At 26.4% G+C, this 20,943-nt stretch overlaps 1 protein-coding gene across 1 annotated transcript; it reads left to right on the top strand.

The window, feature by feature from the left end:
* Positions 1-9,975: 9,975 nt before the first annotated feature.
* LOC136080721 (uncharacterized) lies at positions 9,976-12,525 on the top strand. Its single transcript, XM_065797738.1, has 8 exons — positions 9,976-10,052; positions 10,329-10,439; positions 10,770-10,952; positions 11,075-11,257; positions 11,481-11,568; positions 11,788-11,873; positions 11,998-12,190; positions 12,362-12,525. The coding sequence occupies exons 2-8, from the start codon at positions 10,329-10,331 to the stop codon at positions 12,430-12,432; spliced, it is 915 nt and encodes a 304-aa protein (XP_065653810.1). The 5' UTR covers positions 9,976-10,052; the 3' UTR covers positions 12,433-12,525.
* The last annotated feature ends 8,418 nt before the right edge of the window (positions 12,526-20,943 follow it).

Here is a 20,943-nt window from a genome sequence, read left to right on the forward strand (position 1 = left end):
CAGCCTATTGGATATAAGTTATATTTAATAGGCTGTATAATTTTTATCAAATGACCAAAATTTAACGTTGAAATTAGGTTGTTTGAACGTTGTTCTAACGTCTTATCGACAATATATCAACGATATACGGTTGATATATTGTCGATAAGACGTTAAAACAACGTAATTTTAACGTTGAACTTTTAATTTTCATTTTATCGAAGTTGAAATATGGATGATATGTAGTCGATAAGACGTTAGAACAACGTTGAAACAACGTTTTCATCGACGTTGTTTCAACGTCGTGGTTTTCAACGTCGGATTTTGTTTCCAATTCCACCAAATTTCAACGTTGTTTCAACATTGCATTTCGTCGGTTTGCGACGTTGTTTCAACTTTATTTCAACGTCATTGTGCCCACTGGGGGTGTACAAGAAGCGGCTCTTTCAGATGACAGTTATCTGTTCTTCTTATTGAAATTTCTTTTGACCATCTCTTCATAAAGGCATAAAACCAGTCTTTACCAGGCTTGCCATTTTTGAATAAGTGCAATTGATCTTCGCATTTAAGGTTGCGTACAAATTCTAGGATTTAATTTTGGATTAAACCATAACTCCAGTCACCAAGTAATTGGAACGCATGCACCATCAATCTTTCTGTCTCATTTGAAAGCACCGTTGTTATATTTGAGCCATGGAAGCCTTTGTAATTGTTATTTTTGCGATCTTTGAGGTTGAGACTGGAACGCAATGTGTGAATGCAGCTTTTCTCAGTGATGTTATATTTTCTTTAATATCAGTTAATGCGGCTAGTATACCGTCTTCCTTGTATGCTTTTGTTGAAGTGAGTGAGTTAAATTGAATTGAGTGAGTGATAATCATATTGAGAAATAATATAATAATTTGTTTTTAATGAGTAAGAGATGATTATGTTAACAAATAACGTTATAGTTCATTTTTAATTAAACCGGAATTAACACTAAGTTAATTAGATAAAGATAGTCACTTGCAAAAAACTAAATTAAGTAATTAATCGAGTGTGCGGTTTTATCAGAAAAAAGAGTTTTTTTTTTAATTTTTTTTTAGTTTTTATTTAACTTTTTGTTCTAGCTGCATAAAAATTATACTATCAGAATGGAAATTAAATTTCCAACATGATATTTTAACACTGATCCTAGGTTTTCGCAAATGGCGGATGCGTTTTTATAACGGCAAAAGAGAAAATTAAAGATAAATATAAAGAATATTGAAAAAAAATAAGCTATATATAAAAATATTAGTTATTTATTTTATAAGCACAAATAACTTTTCAACGATCATATAAATTAACTTGAAGCAAACACACACCAAAAAGCATTCAAAAAGGAAAAGAAAAAATATATATAAAAAAATAAAAAAGAACTTCGAATTTTTAAAAAAAAAAAAAACAAACACTTTATAAACTTAATTAAGAAAAAAAAAAAAAAAAAAAGAAGGAAAAAGAAGAGTTTAATAATCAATTATAAAAGAAAGAAGAAAAAGTAGAGTTAGAAGATTTTTTTTTAATTTTTATTATTTATTTTTTGTTTTAAATAATTTTCTTTTTTCTTTACGATATAACTTGTAATCATGATTATAATTCATTAGTTATTATTTTTCAGTCATTATATTATTATTTGTTTTCTCACATTTTATTTATTCATAGTTAATTGTATTTATTATTAGTCCTCGTTTGATACCTAGTTATTTGATATATTACATTTATTTTTAATATTATATTTTAATAAACTTATTTATTATTGACTTATTTTTATTTGTTATTGTTCTAGTATCTTTGTTAATAATATTATTATTAGTAACAGTTAACAGTAGTTATATTATTATTAGTTTATATTATTAATATAGTATATTATTATAGTATTATTAGTTTTTTTATATTCGATATTTATTGTTGTCATAGTTACTTTTAACATTAGTTCGTGGTTTGTCAAATTTTAATTTATTTTGATTGTTTAATTTTATAAAAGTTAGCTTTTAATTACCTTTAATGTGAATCCTTTTTTCTATCATTTTTCTTATTTTTTTATATTGTTTTAAAAATTATTTTCGATTACTCACGCTAACGGTTACCCAAGTTTTAAATTATTAAATTTAGTCTTTTACTTTGCATCTATTTTTTAAATCTCTATTTTACACTTTAGTCACTTTAATTAGTTAATACTGCATGTACATAAAAACAATTTTTCTAAAGATTATGGCATTTAAATCTCTCTGCAACACTTGTCATAAAAATATAACTGTTAGTCAAAGAGCCATCCAGTGTGATCTGTGTAACTCATGGGCCCATGCAAAGTGTACCCATATTGATGCGTATTCTTATAATCTTCTTTCAAATGACTCGTCATAGTTGTTTATCTAAGAGTATGGCCTTCTGCTCGATTTCCAACTTGGAGCTTAAGTCAACATTATTATGCAAGAATATACCTACTAGTTCATTAAATTCTTTTGAGACTCCAAGTAATCATAAAAAAATCTTTAAAGATCTAAATAAATTTCCCAGTTCTATTAATTACAAATACTATGACGTTATTGATCTCAATAAAACTATGATTTCCAATTCAGAACTATATATTCATCTTAACATCGCTTCTCTACCATTCCACATTGACGAACTCTGTAGTCTTATCAGCTCTCTTAATAATTTTCCCTTAGCAATAGGTATTACAGAATCTAATTTATATATAAACGATACAAATATTACTGATATATACAAAAATGGGTTTAATATTGAGCATTGTCCTACTGAGGCTAAAAAAGAAGGAGCACTTTTATACTTACGCTCAAATTTAAACTACGTAGTTCGCAATGATCTTATGATTTACTCATCTAAATATTTAGAGTCTATTTTTGTTGAAGTCGAAAAACCTTGTGAATCAAACATAATAATTGGCTGCATTTATCGTCATCCCTCAATGAATCAACATGAGTTTACTTCTTCCCACTTAACTCCTCTACTTGAAAAGTTAAGTAACGAAAAAAAAAAAGATCTTTCTAATGGGTGATTTTAATATGGATCTATTAAGTCACAATAAATCTAACCCTTCTATAATTTTACCATCACGCATAACGGCTACATGTAAAACGCTGAATGATAACATATTCACAAACTTTCATTCAACTGATCAATAAACTTTCTTTCAAAAATTGATGGCACAATTTATTTGCATTCCTGGCATACCCTAACACCCCAAAAAAGTAAAAACTTACAGACGATGCTTCAAAAAAATTTAATAAAAGTTTATTTATTGAAGAAATTTTTAATATCAAACTGGGAACTCTCCATTAAAAAAAGATGATGATGTTAATAAGTCTATGATTTTTTTTTTAAAAACATTTGATGAAATCTTAGACAGACATGCTCCTTACAAAATACTAACCAACCAACAAATTAAACTAAAATCAAAACCTTGGATATCGTATGGAATACTTAAATCTATCTCAGTTAAAAACAAACTTTATAAAAAGTTTATAAATTAAAAAATATTTATAAGAAAAATGAATTATTTACAAAATTTAAATTTTATAGAAACCAAATTTCCAATTTATTAAAATTTAGCAAAAAAACATACTTTATTACGTATTTTAATAATAATCTGAATAGTGTTAAAAACACCTGGAAGGGAATAAAAGAAATCATTAATATTAGACCTTCTACACACAATACATCTTTTAAACTTAAACTAAACGAAAATCTTATCACTGATCACACTGCCGTGTCTAATACATTTAACAATTTTTTTAGCACTATACATAGCAAACTACTTAGCAAAGCCATACCCCCAAAACGCGTATTTTGTGACTTTCTTAGCATTCCAAATGCTAAATCGTTTTTTATTAATCCTGTAACTGAAAATGAAATATCTGGTTCTCATTACAACCACGCTCAAAACTGAAAGAAGTCTTGGTCCTAATAGCGTACCTAATCCTCCTTAAACTAGTCCCACACATTATTTCAAAGCCTCTCTGTACTGTTATAAATAACTCATTTACAAGTGGTATTTTCCCAGATATTTTTAAAGTTGCCAAAGTTATTCCAATAATTAAAAAAGGCTCTTTACTAGATTTCACAAATTATCGACCCATCTCCTTGCTTTCTAATATAGGTAAACTATTTGAGAAGGCAATGCATATTAGGCTCTATGCTTTTCTTGAAAAATTTATTTATACTTTTACACCCATCAGTATGGATTTCGTGCCAATCACTCCACAACTCATGCTCTCATTGAAATAACTGAACTGATTAGAAAAGCAATCGATGATAAATATTTTGCATGCGGTGTATTTGTCGATTTACAGAAAGCGTTTGATACAGTAGATCATTCAATTTTGTTAAAAAAATTAGAATATTATGGGATCAGAGGCGTACCGCTTAAATGGTTTACTTCATACTTAAACAATAGAACACAATTTGTTTCTATTAATGACTCAAAATCTATCCTTGTAAAATGTTCTAATGGTGTTCCACAGGGTTCAGTATTGGGACCACTGCTTTTCCTTCTTTATATTAATGATCTTCATACATCCATTAAGTTTGCTACTGTTTATCACTTTGCTGATGACACTAACCTAATGCTAATTAATAAATCCTTAAAAAAAATTAACAAACACATTAACCATGATCTTGCCAATCTAGTTCAGTGGCTTCACTCCAACAAACTTTTTATAAACTCTAATAAAACTGAACTTATTATCTTTAAATCAAATAAAAAAAAAAGTCTATAAATATATGAACTTTAGATTAAGTGGCAAAAAAATTGAACCTTTTAACTCAATTAAATATCTTGGTATAAAAATTGATTCAAATCTTTCTTTTTTATCCCACTGTGAAGACTTAGCAATGAAACTAAGTAGATCTAATGGTATGTTGGCCAAAGTTCGCCATTATGTTAATCTTGAAACACTTTTGAACATATACCATGCTATTTTCGGCTCACATTTTATATATGCATGCCAAGTATGGGGGCAGTCCCATCAACAAGCTCTTACTAGGTTATCCCACCTCCAAAACAAGGCTTTAAAAATTATTTATTTTCAGAATATTAAATTTAATTCTAATGTGCTCTATCTAACTTCTAAAGTATTAAAACTATGTGACTAAATTCAATTTTCAAACTGCCAATTTGTCTGGAACCACCAACACAATAACCTACCTTTAACTTTCATCGATTTCTTTTCCAAAAGTGCCAACACTCGTTATCACCTTCTTTCCAATAGTAATTTAAACCTGTCTGTCTCTAAACACTGCTCTCATAAATACGGGCATAAATCTATAAAATATCAAAGCATTAAAACTTGGAACAACCTTCCTTATGAACTAAAAGCTCTCAATTCATTCTCAACCTTTAAAACTAGACTATTTTACTTTTTATTAAAAAAATATAGTTAATGTTTATAATTTCTATAATCAATTTTTGTTGTCTTTAGTATTTTTTTATTATTTTTTTTTAATTTCTATTATATATTTTGTTGTCATTACTATTGCTTATTGTTATTTTTATAAATATTTACAATACTATTATTAACTACTTCTAACTATTACTACTAATATTAATATTGTTATTATTGTTATTATTATTATTGTTACTATAATAATAATTATTATTGTTGTTGTTATTATTGTTATTATTACTATTATTGTTATTATTGTTATTATTATTAGTAGTATTATTAACACCGTTATTTTTATGTTATAAAGTTTATTATTTTTATTATATATTATGAAAATTAGCATTATATTTATTTGAATTAGATATTATTAACATTAGCAGGTGTTTACTTTATGTATGAATGTAAAATCTTATTTCAGAAATAAATTATTGATTGATTGATATTGATTGATTGATTAATAGTGCTAAAATTATTTTTATATCAGTTTCGATTCAAGCGCTCTTTTTTTCGCAACGATAAAAATAAATTTTGACTCCCAGTTAAATTTGTATAAAAAAAGAAAAAAACAGAGTTGAATCGGCATATAATTTTGTCAATTCGAATAGAGGAGTTCTGTATTTGAATTTATTTTATTTTTTTGATAGCCATATCCGTTTAGTTTTTATTTGATATTTTCGATCAGTGTGCGGAAAGATATGGTGTGCGGTTTGACCCGGTTTTACTCTATTTAACCAATCTAAATTGGCAACATTTTACTTTAAGAAAACAAAAGCAAATTTATTAGACAACATGTGGTGTTCCTTTGGGGACACCACATGTTGTATCTTTCAAATTTCTAGAGAAGGATACAATTTGCAAAAACTGTTTACGGTTGCTTAAGATGCTTTTTAGTAGTTTTATAAAACAACCACTACGTCTATAATTTTTAAGTTTTTTATAAGAAACTCATGATCAATCGTATCAAAAGCTTTTGATACGATTTAAAAACAATTATAATCTTACATTTATTTAATCCGGTTCTCTCAGCTTATTGATTTTTAGCATTTTATAAGCACATTGAAACTCTTCAAAAAGTATTTTCCAGAACTCTCTTCAATTCTTTCTAAACTATTTATAAAGTGTTTGACTCAATCTTGTTTTTCTAACAGCTATCATATGGCATCTGATATATATATATAGATATATATATATATACATATATATATATATATATTTATACATATATATATATATATATATATATATATATATATATATATATATATATATATATATATATATATATATATATATATATATATCAGATGCCAGTAGTCTACATTTATTATCATACCAAATAATGCATTATATTTTAGCAGAATCATAGGAGTTATCAATATCAATTGATTTTGCAGCAAACTTAATCTTCAGCATTGGAAAATCTAGAGTTTTTTTCGTCAATACTAAACTTTTTATGTAAAAGTTTTATTAACTATTTTAACTAATAGATTGAAATATAAGATCTTTTTTTATTTTTTAGGTGCATTCCCGCTAGTAGCTTTACATGCTTTAGGAGACCAGGCAATAGTTTTATAGCTCAGATTTCCGCTATAAAACTAATTGCGAGACGACTACAGGAACTCATCTGCCGTAAAGCCTTGCTTTAGCTTTAACTAAAACACCGACCCATGATGAGCTGATCATGATGAGCTGACCATGATGAGCTGACCATGATGAGCTGATCATGAGGAGCTGACCATGATCAGCTGACCATGATGAGCTGACCATGATCAGCTGACCATGATCAGCTGACCATGATCAGCTGACCATGATCAGCTGACCATGATCAGCTGACCATGATCAGCTGACCATGATCAGCTGACCATGATCAGCTGACCATGATCAGCTGACCATGATCAGCTGACCATGATCAGCTGACCATGATCAGCTGACCATGATCAGCTGACCATGATCAGCTGACCATGATCAGCTGACCATGATCAGCTGACCATGATCAGCTGACTATGATGAAGTGATCAACCTTCTTGATTATGAAATAGAATTTTAGGTAAAACGTTTGATAATAACAAAATCACGATGAACCTGCAATTGTATATTTTCTTAAAAAGATTTTTAAACATCAGCTTGAGATACGTATCTTTAAAGTTGCGCATCATCATTTTATTCACAAAATTTAATCTAGATTGGCCATTGTTAAAACTGTTTCTTTAAGATCCTCCTTCATCGAGTTTAAAGATCAAGAACCAGTAAAAATAAAAAGCTTGTGAAACAGAAGAAAAATTCATAAAAGATATTTTGCATACTAATAGTTTAAAAGAGTTTTCGTTTTTCTATATTCATTAGTACGCATATAGAAAAACTTATAGAAAGACTTTTCGAGTTTTTAACACATCGCTATTATTTGCCACACTTGGTGAACGACCTTCATGTATAGCTAAAAATTGATTAAAAAAAAAGATTGTAGAATCGCTTCGCACATTTAGATGCGTTTTATGCAAAATATTTATGAAAAACAACAGTATTAGAAATAAAAAGAGCGGTTATTAAAATGTATAATTTTACATGCTTTTAATTTGAAATTCCTTTTAAAAATATGCATGATAATAGGAGCGCCTAATTGCTGCTATGCACCGGGCGTCATCGAAGCTCTCGGCGGCCATATATATATATATATATATATATATATATATATATATATATATATATATATATATATATATATATATATATATATATATATATATATATGTATATATATATATATATATATATATATATATATATAGGGGAACCTGTTGTACCTTTGTCCACTTTTGCTTTAAGGCGTTTTTTGCGTAATCTATTGAGTAAATTTAAATCATTCAAACTATATAATATTCTCTCATATTTTGCTCAAAAATTATACTTTGGACTTTTTTTCAATCAACCAAAATCTTTTTCCCGCGTTTTAAAAAAAGAAGTCTATTGATTAAAGGTACAACACATACGTTGTACCTTTGACCGATGCGCTTTGTTCCTTTGACCAAAATGTTATTATTAAAAAATCATGCAATGTTTGAACCTCTTTAAATATTTTAGCTTGTTATATATTATATAGCAACTTCTGGCCTATCTTATATCTATAAAAAAACAAATCTAACTATTTTGTAATCAATCCTAATTATCTAAAAAGAAATTAGAAAAATCAATCCTTACAATCTTGCAAAGACTTGTGTATCGAAGTTACGATACTCAGTATTATTAATAGTATTACTAATTTTTTAAAATAATATCAGTTATTATAACTATTTAAATAAAGTCACATATTTTCTTTAGTTTTTGTTGGTTAAAGGTACAACATCGTAGTCTGGTCAAAGGTATACGAGATGGGTTTCTTTAACAATTATCGTCTTAATCCTAAGTTCGATAACAAAATAATGATGTTGGGTAATGTTTATAATGTCGTAGATGAATCAAACAACAATTTATCACATTTTTAAAATCAGAAGAAGATTAACACAAGTATTCACTTTTTAAGAGCCAAAACATATAATTACTTGTGGATCGATACCATCTATCCCAAGTATGATGTTTTACGGTAAGAAGAGTCGTCATGGAAATTATTTCAAACGGCACTTCACGTTTTTTTAAAAAAATAATAGTAAGTTGACAGAGTAAAGTGACTAAAGGTACAACGTGGTCGAAGGAACAACAGGTTCCCCCCTATATATATATATATATATATATATATATATATATATATATATATATATATATATATATATATATATATATATATATATATATATATATATATATATATATATATATATATATATATATATATATATATATATATATATATATATATATATATATATATATATATATATATATATATGATGAACAAATGTTTTTAGTCATGAATGGACATATCCAGTAAATGTATCTGTACTATTTACTGTGTCTTTAAACTAAGTAAAAAGCATGAATAAGTTTTGGTTGATAGACAAGAGATGATAGCTTATTTAAGCAGCGACCATGATAGTGCTTGTGAAGCAAAGGAAGAGATTCAACCTTACGACAATACAATAACATAGTTTACTATTATCAACATAAAAGTTATTATTTTCACTGTAGTTATTACATAAACAATAACTTTTATTATAAATACTATTATTAATACCATTTATTATGACTAATATATACTATTACAATCATTTTTATATTGGTAAGTTGTACTTTCAAGTATTTACTTCAATTAAGTACTTGTGCTATTGTAAATTTCCTGTTATATCTTATTTTGAAATATATTTGATTTGATTTATCTGAGTGAATGTTATAAACAGATGTTATCACATTAACTGGACATTTCTGTAGATATTTTTTAAAACAATGTCTTGTTCTTGCAAAAAGCTTTAAATTTTACAGAACGAAAGTATTTTTTTTATTTATTCATGCTAATAATCATTATTTACTAGTGACCAAATCAGTACACCTATTAGGCGTGTGTTACGAAATGTGTAAACACAGCCTGACAGCATTTATTTAGATTACGTGCAGATTTTACAAACATAATGCGATATAAAAGTAAAAATTAAAAAGATTATATCTGAATTTAGCAACAAATTCTTTCAAAGACAACTTTTAAGTTACTGTAACACTAAGGTAAGGCTTTGTAAATTTTTTTTTATAAAAATTGTGCGGCAGTTTAATACTATTTGAGGATTTTTTATCGGAGGTTTTTTATCCAAAGTCTTTTATATTGTTTTAATGCTAAACTTTGTTTAATGTCTCTTAAATAAAATTATTTTAAATTTTTAATGATTTCTCTTTAAAATAAAGCAATTGAAATTAATAAAAAAACAAAAAACAAACCTTTTATATAATATAACAACAAACTTCAAAGTAAACTTTGAGAAAACGCAAAACCTTTTGTTTTAGATGAGAACAGTCGCTGCTTTACTTGGGTTTGTTTTTCTTTTCCAATATGTGTCTGCCAACAGTCTGCCCGTAAAACTACCCACTAAATGCGAAGATGTTCTTACAGCTGATGTAGGTTATAATAAAAGTATTTAGTTTCGATATATCATTTGCTTTAATTATTGATGTTAATATAAACTTGTTTACCAACCTATTATTTTTTAAACAAATTTAATAAATTTATTGCTATTAAACCTTCGCATTTTTATAACTTATAAAGTCTTCTAAACCGTTTTGTAACATACAATGAAAAAAAAAAAAAACTAAAGAAAAAAATTGATTCTAATTTTTTTTCTTTCTATTTTCTATTTTTAACACTTTATTTTATAATAACTAGATTAAAGTAACTAATTTCTTTGAGAAAAATTGCGCATAAGTATTAATTTAATTGTTATTCTCAAGACTTGTACTTCATTAAAAGCAGTGGCAGCCAAGTTGCGCTTGAATGTTCAGCTTGTCAATGAAGCTGTTATTAATGCCGTTAAAAAAAGTATACAAAACACACAGGATGTAATTATTTTCGTTAGAGATACTTTGGTAAAAAAAGCAACTAACTTCCAATGCACTGATGCTCTCACTGCAGAGGTAAGTTTTCAAACAAAGTAGTGAAATGGTTTCCTCCGAAAAAATTTAAATTTTTAAATTGTAAATAAACTCAAAAGTTATTATAAACTTTATAAAACATGTTATCTGTTTAATATTCGTAGCAATGCGATAAAATTGCTTTGATTGGAAAAAACCTTAAGTTATCGGCTATAGAAGTTGCTGAAGCTGTCAGACAAGCTGTCGCAAGGCCAGTTGAAGTTGGAGCAACGTTATATGTTGCAGTATTATTTATTTTAGATGATCTCAAGAAAAACGTTAAATGTGAAGCTTTTGTTTCTGAAGATGTGAGAAATTATTTTTCTTTTTTGTACGTTTTCTTTTATCTCCCTTTGACTGCTTATTTTCAAAATTGGATGAGATATCATGAATTATTATTTTCTTTTTGTAAAACTTTGCTTTCTTATTGCACAAAAAAGTTATTTTCTATATTTTTGTTGTTTAAAAAATGATTTTCAAACAGTTAATAAGCAATTTTTTTAAGTTTAAATATTGTTTACTATTGCGTAGGTGTGCAAAAAAGTTGCTGATTACGCCATTAGCCTTAAACTAAGCGCGGAAGACGCCACAAAAGCTGTCAAAGAGGCCATTTTACAAGGTTATCGTGCAACTAACACACATAAAACATGATACCAATTTTTTAGGAACAATATTTATTTGCATAACTTAATTTTGTTTATTATTAATATATCTATTTATATATTTCTTTATTAGTTTTATTATTAATGCCTTTTCTAAGTTTTCTTTAATTGCCTTCGTAAGACTTAATATGATTACGTTATTGTTTTAAATTGTAACAGCCAGATTTTGGTTTTAGGTGCCAACAATGCAGCAGATTACTATAACAAGGCAACTGAATACCTCAGAGCTCAAATATCTTGCGAAAACGTCCTTTCAATTGAGGTGAATTTCGATAATTTTTTTTTGTTCATAATGATATAATAGTATTAAAATAATAGTTTTATTTTAATTGTATTTTTTTTTAAATTTATAAAACACAAAATATTGAAAAAAAAAATCTATTTAGACATGCGAAAAAGTCCGAAAACTTGCTGATAAATTTAGCGTGTCGTTAACAGAAGTCAATTCAGCTTTACGCTCCGCTGTTGCAAGTGGTATTACTAAAGTTACCGATCTTTACAAACATGCTGTTAAATTTATAATAGAGAAATGGAACCAAGTCTTGGGAGACGAACCATCAATGTACAAAAGAAGCATTGGTAAGAGACCATCAGAGTTATTTACATCATTTCAAAGCAGCGCAACACGTAGGGTCAATTGATCATAGGCCTAACGTAGTGTGCAGCATAATCTGTTATCTGTTATGTAGTTTAAATACTTTTATAGTTAAATCAACTTTATAACTTATTTTTCATTTACTTTGGTTTTAGAAAATGAAGCCAACAACCGACTTGTTCGAACTATTGATATGCTTGTGGATGTTATCACAAAAGATATGTAGAATTTGAACAACAACAAAAATAACATTAACAATAACAACAAAAACAAAAAATCTGTTAAAAAATAAATAAATAAACTATTTTTTTTATCAAAATCTAAATATTATTTCTGTCTGAACTATTCAGCTATATTTAATAAAGTAATAATTAAAATAAATGTTTATTTCCTCAAGCTTTTGATGCGTAATTTTATCACATGTGACCTAATTTCTGTAAGCTCGAACTTATCACGTGATTTTACTGGCAGTGCAACTATATATAAAATCATTTATAATGATTTTATATATAGTTGCACTGCCAGCATAGACAAGAAGTCCATAATTTTGTATGATTTTATATATAGTTGCACTTTGCTGGCAGTGCAACTATATATAAAATCATATAAAATTATTGATTTATCTTGTCAATAATTTGTTAATAAAGCAGTTCATGCTAATGCTGTTGCAATTAAACCAGCATCAGAAAAAGATTTTGCCAACGTCGAGATTGTGATCAACCGCAATTTATACATACATTTTATTATTAGTATTTGTATTTGTTTATCTCTTTTTGTAAGTGAGAGTATATAAACAATTTCGACACTTTTATTATACTAAAAATTTTCGTTTTTATTTTTCGTGTTTCCAGAAATCGCTGTAATTTATTTTTGTTTCGTTTAAGGTGGCTATAGTATAAACCCACTTTTGAAAATCTGAAAAATTTAAAAACGAAATAAAACTTTTTCTCATTTTTTTAAATTTCAACCTTCATGAATAATGAAAAGTATAAAAAATGGATAAAAAGAGTTTAGATATAAATGTGAGGGGTATTTTTCACGAATTTTCTAAATTCTTTCAGGGCGTTCAAAAAATTTAAAACCGTTTCTATTTCTAATATTTCCATCAAATTTAAAAAAAAACCATAACTATTAAAGTCTATATTTGTCATAAAGTAAATATAAACCCTGTTTAAATCATCAAATTCTTTACAAATATATTATATAACTATGTATTCTAGCAGTTTAAAATAAAATAAAACAACAAAAAATGACTTTAAATCCAACAGATTCTTAAATATTACATTCTTCAGTAGAAATTATTTTTTATTTTTTATAAATGTCTTGAAAAATATGCAATTACACCGTCTTTGAGTTTTCTGCTGAATTCCATTTAATTAGTATGTCTTTTTTAGGCACTCATTAGCCTACAAAAAGATATTATTCATTTGGAACACAGCACAAAACTCAAAATTCATTTGCATACCCTAACGAAATCTTGCACTTTTAGAGTGATTGAAATTCTAAGATCTCTGCATGCAATTTCAAATGAAGAGATGACATAATTGTAATTGTATTCAAGACCATTACGAAAGCATGATTTTAGAACTTCATCAGAGGCTCTAAAATAAAAAATACTTTTGTTCCTTGTAATCCAATTCTAGCCAATCCAATTCTAGCACTTGCTAGTAATGATTCAAGCAGTCCAATTTTAATTAAGAGTTGTCAATATTGATTGCCATTGAATTCCCCTCAATACTTTGAAAGCCTCTAGAAATCCAATTTATTTAACTAGTCAGTAGCTTTAAAGAAACAAGAAACTGTTTAATTCAAGAAAGAAACTGTTTGTTCAAGTAATTAAAAAGGCGGTTCGTAATTTCAATAACCACGTCCAACTTTATGACAAGTAGGAAATCAAGAACAAGTGTTTCATCTGTAAGATCAATCAAAAGAAGGTTTACGGAACTTTACTATTGAGCTGCCGAGAGCTTTTTAATGCGAATGAACTACAAAAGCTACTTAATAGTCATTTTGTTTCATTGTCCAAAGTGTTTATAATTGTCCAGTAAAACACGAATTTCCAAAATCATCTAATCCAAGAAATGCAATAGCCTATTTTATGTCTACAGCTGCTCTAAAATCAACTTTTTCAACAGGAAGCATATCTAAAAATTGTTTTAAGTAATCATAAGATTCATTTAAAGATCAAACAGCCAAACAATAGCCAAAACTATGAGTTTCTTCACACCAAAATCTTTAAAAGATCGAGAACAAGCTCCTTTAATATTACAAAACTTTTTTTTTTCTTGGTTAATTTAGCAATTAATTATTTTTATGCAGAATTTTATATTTATGTTAGTCCTATATTGATCATATACTCATTTTGGGGAAGTTTACTTTTCTTTAGATATAACCAATTAGTCCAGAAATGTTATCGCAACACACTATTGTACGCTGAGCTTTCCTTGTTTGGTTTTCTAAATTAGGTACTTCAAAAAACATATTTTTTGAACTATAATAGGATTTTGAATAACCATGATCACTATGTTTTATTTTAAGACAAAATCTTGTTAATTTTTTTCCCTTTCAATTTCTAAAAAAAATTGTTGCTTTATAAGTTTGCTTGAGACAAAAACCTACTGTAGATTAAAGATTACTTATTGCATCAGAAGACACTAAATTTTAAGAAACTGAGCTTTTGAGTGATTTTGAGATTTTATATTCATTTCAACAGTTAAATCTTTTCCTCTATTTGCTCATTTTGACTGTGGATCCATCACCTGCAGTCTCAACTTTTTATTTGAATTAGAGCTGTACTAAGATTTTCTCTAGCATTTTGATCAGTACAAGGGTTTGAATGAGAGATTCCTTGGCCGATTGGCTGCCAAAATACGCTAGGATACTTTGACAGGATACCTATATAGTTAAAAAAAGTTGTGCTATTAAAGGTGTTAAAGCTATTTTGTGCTATTAATGGGAATGAAGAAGCCCTAGAGGACCCATCTTCTTCGCAAAATGTCTGTGACACTATTGTACAAATATATTTGACTCAGCACATTTATCTGACTATAATTTATCTCTGTACAAATTTTTCAAAGAAAAATATTAAACCCAAAACCTCCTTGCTAGACGGATGAAATTGGATGAAAACACAAAAGCAAATAAATTAATTTTTCTTTAGGGTTAAAAAAAGATTAGGAGAAAATCTTCGTAACAGAGTTTAGGTATTTATGAGTTTTTCACAAATTTCCATAAATATAAAAATTTATGACCTTTTTACTATTTATAACAAAACTATTGAATATTTTGAAATTAAAAATTAAAATTGTTTTGTTTCTGGTTATTAAAATAAGATTTTTTATCTTTGGTGATAGCCAGTGATTTTGTAGATATCTTTGATGATAACCAATGACATTAAATTTTTATTTTATAGATATCTTTGATGAGAACCAATGACATTAAACATTTAATTTGGAATTTCTTTTTGCCAAAACACAATCACAACATTTTAAATCATGAGGTTTTTTTTTTTGCATATAGGATAATTATCCTCTTTTAATCAATTTCTAAATTGTAAATATATAAATTAATAAATTGTAAAATTAATAAATTGTAAAATTAATAAATTGTAAAATTAATAAATTGTAAAATTAATAAATTGTAAAATTAATAAACTGTAAAATTAATAAATTGTAAAATTATTAAATTGTAAAATTAATAAATTGTAAAATTTATAAATTGTAAAATTATAAATTAATCAAGTTATAAATTAATTAAGCAAATTTGATTTTTAAATGGTCAAAAAAAAAAAACAAAGGTTTTTTCTATAATGCAAATCAGGCAAAAGTGTATTTAGTCTGCTTCCGAAAAGGTTCATGGTGGTTTACTACAAAATAAAGTTAAAATTTTTAAAATTTATAAAATTTTCAGTTTAGATTGTTTTAAGATAATTGATCATCCCTGAATTCATTTATAAAATCTGTTTTTTAGTAAAATAAACACAAAAGGTTTTAAGATTTAGCCAAGTTGGCTAAACATTTAAAATTATGTTTAGCCAAGTTGGCTAAACATAATTTGCATAACAACACACTTTTTTGTTTTGGACTAATTTTTGTATACTTGGAATTCTTTTCAAAAAATTGAATTTTAGTATGATGATCAAGACTATTAGATTAAAATAAAATAAACAAACATTTACTTTCAGTGTTATATAAGAGCTTTTACAGAGCACTTATTCATCTCTAGAAATGAATTGATGATAAAACGTTTTATGTATATTAATTAATAAAGTATCTTTATTAATAAAGTTATGTAAAGATTTTAATTATTTCATTTTAGCTAATAAAAATAAATAAAAAATAAAAAAAAGGAGACACTAAAAATTGTATAAGAAAAGTTAAGAGAATATTCTCTAAATACAAAGCAAGTGATAAAGCAAATAAAATTAACTTTACTATAAAAATCATGTGGTGATAAAAAATCTTAGCAAATTTAAATTGAATGAAAAACAGTGTTTAGATGATTTTAATTTGATTAAGTATTTCCCTGTTTCAAAGAAATTTTTATGCAAGTTGGTAGCTGCCCAGAATGTCAAAATAGAGTAAACATTCAAAATGACATTTCTAAGGGAAAAATACAGATTGAAAATCAAATGTATATCTTTTTCATATGAATAGTTTACTTTTACAAGTAATAATGTGGGAAAAAAAACACACAAAATAAAGGCATAAGTTTAACTTTGACATTAACTTAAAAACGATTGTTGCTTTTCAGAGCAGTACATTTCTACTGTACCAGTTTCAAAAGTCAATTGCAACGCCTTGTTTTATGTCCTGTACAACCCTGAAAGTTAGTGTTATTTGAAATATTCAGAAGGTGAACTATAAACAACTATAAACTAAAAGTTAACTTACCTATATAGGTCCATGATAGTGTATTAAGTAATTTCAAGGATTTAAGTGATGATTAATTTGTGAAAAAGTGTTTATGGAGAAACAAAAAATTGCAATGATGGGAACAATAATGTAATTTAGTTTAAGTGACCAAAAAATGTATTTAAGAAGAAATGTGCTCTAGAAATCAAAGTAAATTTAGCTATATTGATTTTCAACAAAGGAACATATAGTCTTATACTTGGTTTTGAATATCTTAATATACACGCAGTAGTAAGACTATAACCGGTTCATTAAAAAGGTACAAACGCCGTGTAATATGGAGAGAAAAGAAAAAACTTTCAATTAAAAAAAAAAATATCTATATTAAAGAGGATTATTTAAATGCTTACATTAAATGAGTCTATTAAACCACTGACTCATATGAACAATAATTATCCTCAATAATAAATTCCAATTTTCAATAGTAACTTTTGTTAATTTTCTTATTAAAGATCACTTTCTGCGCTCATTGAATCTTGTTTGTCAAATATAGTATTTGAAATCTTATTTATCAAATGTAATAAAAATAGTTTTGTACTGAGTACTTGAAGTAATTCTAAATACATTTTCTGATTGTCCAAAGATTGTTTGAGACCAAGTTACAAAACGTTAGTGTGTTTGTCAATCCATACACATGTATCTACTTATTATTATTATTATTTTTTACTTGTTACTTTATTTATTATTATTATTATTATTATTATTATGACTATTTACATTTCTTTTTGTTGCAAAGTTAATTTTAATGTTAAAAGTATATAAAGCTTGTAATAAGATACTATTAATTAAAATAAAAAATAAAACTTGGTTAATAATAAAAGTCAACCGTATAACAGCGACGGATCCAACATATTTGGTGTTTAAGATATTTTCCAGACATGGAGCAAAATCCAAACATTATTATGTTTATACTTATGTCAAATAATGATGCTTTGCAAAAAATTGCAATGATTGAAGGCTGGGAACAAAAAAACCCTAAAATTTCACCCCCCTCCTGCTATTCAGTTTTTGAAATTTACCTACCAATGGTCTTCGTTACCTTTTGAAATGTTCAAAAGTAAGACATATGGGTCACTCAATTTAATTCCTCTGTGGATAAAAAATCTCATTATTCCAATTATGAAAACTTTAATGACAAATGAGCAAATGGAAAAGATTAGGCTTGTCAAAACCTAAATTGAAAATGGGTCTTCGAATGCTATCATATGGTTTTGGTGTACCAAAATATATACTTATTAGAATAGTAACAATAGAAATGGGTAGCTATTTAGCTGTAATATATTTTAACAATGGCAGAAATGGAATCCTTGAAATCTTTTTGGTTGACATGAACAGTTTCGCACCAAGTTGCAAAGAAAATGGATATTTCGCGTGCAAAACGCATAACCAAAAAAGCTAATGACAATGTAAAAAAACAAAGAAAACCATCAGAGCAAAGCAGAAAAGCCGCAGTGACATTTTACAAGAAAAAGAAGCCATAGACTAATAGAATATTTTATTTTAAAAAGCCAATAGAATTTTTCATTTAAAAAAATCAATAGAATCTTATACTAAAGGAAGTTATTAGGATTTAAAGATTAGGATTTAAAGATTAGGATTTAAAGATTTATTTGTTGATATTTTTTAAACTTTCTTTTGTGTTTTTCTCAGCTTCGCATTTTGAACGCTACTTGAAAACTTAAAATGCGATAACTTGATATTGGATAGAGTATTTGTTTTCAAACTTTCAGGATATGGTTATAACACATATGCACTAGATTTAGCTGCTAGAATTTTCATGAATCCCTCTAAGTGCTGTTTTATAGACATAAACATTTTGAAACTTCCTACAAAACTATTGAGGTTACTGGGTATATCCAAAAAAAGTCAAATACTTTTTTAATATTCTGATTTAGGTAAAATCTGACGGTTAAATGGAGTATTTAGATGCACTGTAGAATATCCTAAAGTTCAATTGAAAACAGATAAAGACAAAGTGACTTAAAGCATTTTGAAATGTGATTAATTTTGCTGATTTTGTAACACTTTTTCCACCATTATGAATCAACCAAATATAATTTTTTTATTTATTATTTTTTAAATCAACTTAATTCTCTCCAAGAAACTATATATACTCTTAAATATAGTAGATTTATTTTTATTTTTAAAAATCACCTTTTTTATATTGCTACCACCTTAATCACGCTCAATTTTTTTTTTTAATATTATAAGCCAGCACCCATAAAACCAAATTGCTAAAATTGCAAAGTCTGCAAAACCATGCATGCAAAGCAATTAATTATTTAAATAGGTTAGTAAACCCGGCCCCAGTGATGAAAAGCATGATGGTTATAGATATTGAGAAACTTAACACATTACAGATATTAATTTTTATGTATAAATATAAAAACAATCTTCTACCAAGCGTTTTTCAGATAACTTTCTTATATCATTTTCTAAAAAATATAATCTGCGTTCAAATACCGGGAACGACTATCAACTAGGAAAAATTAAATCACAGCAGTCAAGTTTTCTAATTACAAACCGAGGTCCATCAATATGGAATCGTTTCCAAAATAAAAATATTAAAGGCCTAAAAAGCATTTCATCGTTTAAACAACAAACTAAAATGCATCTCCTTAATTCCTGACATATATATTATAGTTTACAGTATTTGTTTTCAGATTTTTTTGTATTTTTTCTTTTTATTTATTTTTTATTTTTTCTTCTTATATGTTTTAATTTTATTAAATTTTTTATTTTTCTTTAAAAATTAAAGTGTTTTTTTATTTTTATTTCAATAGTGACTAAAGGGGCTCTATGAAAAGGTTGTGATGATAAACGCATCATCCTTACCTTCTTTGAGTCCCTGACTGATTATAACAGTATATATATATATATGTGTATATATATATATATATATATATATATATATATATATATATATATATATATATATATATTATAAATTAAAAAGATTAAAAACGTTTTTTATAAAGGTTTTTTATGTTTACGATGTTATTTATTTTATATGAAAAATTGTAATATTGTTTAATCAGCGAAATAAAAGTTAAATAAATAAATATATTCTTTAATATATATATTTTTAAATATTATAATTTTTAATATATTTCGCTGTTCATATAAAAATAAATAATACAATTACAATCAAACTTTTACGTTACACAAAGAATATATATAAAACAGACAGGGGCTCAAAGAAGATACGGATGACTGGTGTCACCACAATCTTTTCATAGAGCCCTTTTAACAATAACATTTAAAGCCCACATTTAAATACTACGCACAGTGTATTACTTCATACAAGCTAGGTGGACAAAAGTCATATCAAGAAATCGACTACTTGATAATATTTTCACAATAACAGTCCTACATTAGTAATAACTTGCGGTGTTAATTAAGAAAAACATTCCAGAGCAATGAGTCATAAGCAATTAAAAATGCGTTAAAATGTAATTTCATTTTTTGAAAAAAATTATTCAAAAATTTACAATGGTTTCATTAAAGTTTAACAAGAATTAAAGAAAGCAATCATTTTAATGCAGCGATGGATTTTACTTTTGAGGGTAAGTACTATTTAATTACATAAAATATTTTAATTAAAAGTTAAGCAATATGTGTTAAAATATGGTTTAAAAAACTGGGTTAAAATTGTAAAATATTTTTTGGTTTTTAATTTTTAAATTTATACAACTTTTTGTATCCACATGTATCTAAGCTATTTTATTAACAGTGTATAGCTAAAGTCCTCAGGTGCACAACAAAAAAAAAAATTTCACCACATAAATCCACAATTTTTTGTTATTAAATTTCATTTAGATCAT

Source organism: Hydra vulgaris, chromosome 05, assembly GCF_038396675.1.
Source record: "Hydra vulgaris chromosome 05, alternate assembly HydraT2T_AEP".
In the NCBI taxonomy this organism is placed as follows: domain Eukaryota; kingdom Metazoa; phylum Cnidaria; class Hydrozoa; order Anthoathecata; family Hydridae; genus Hydra; species Hydra vulgaris.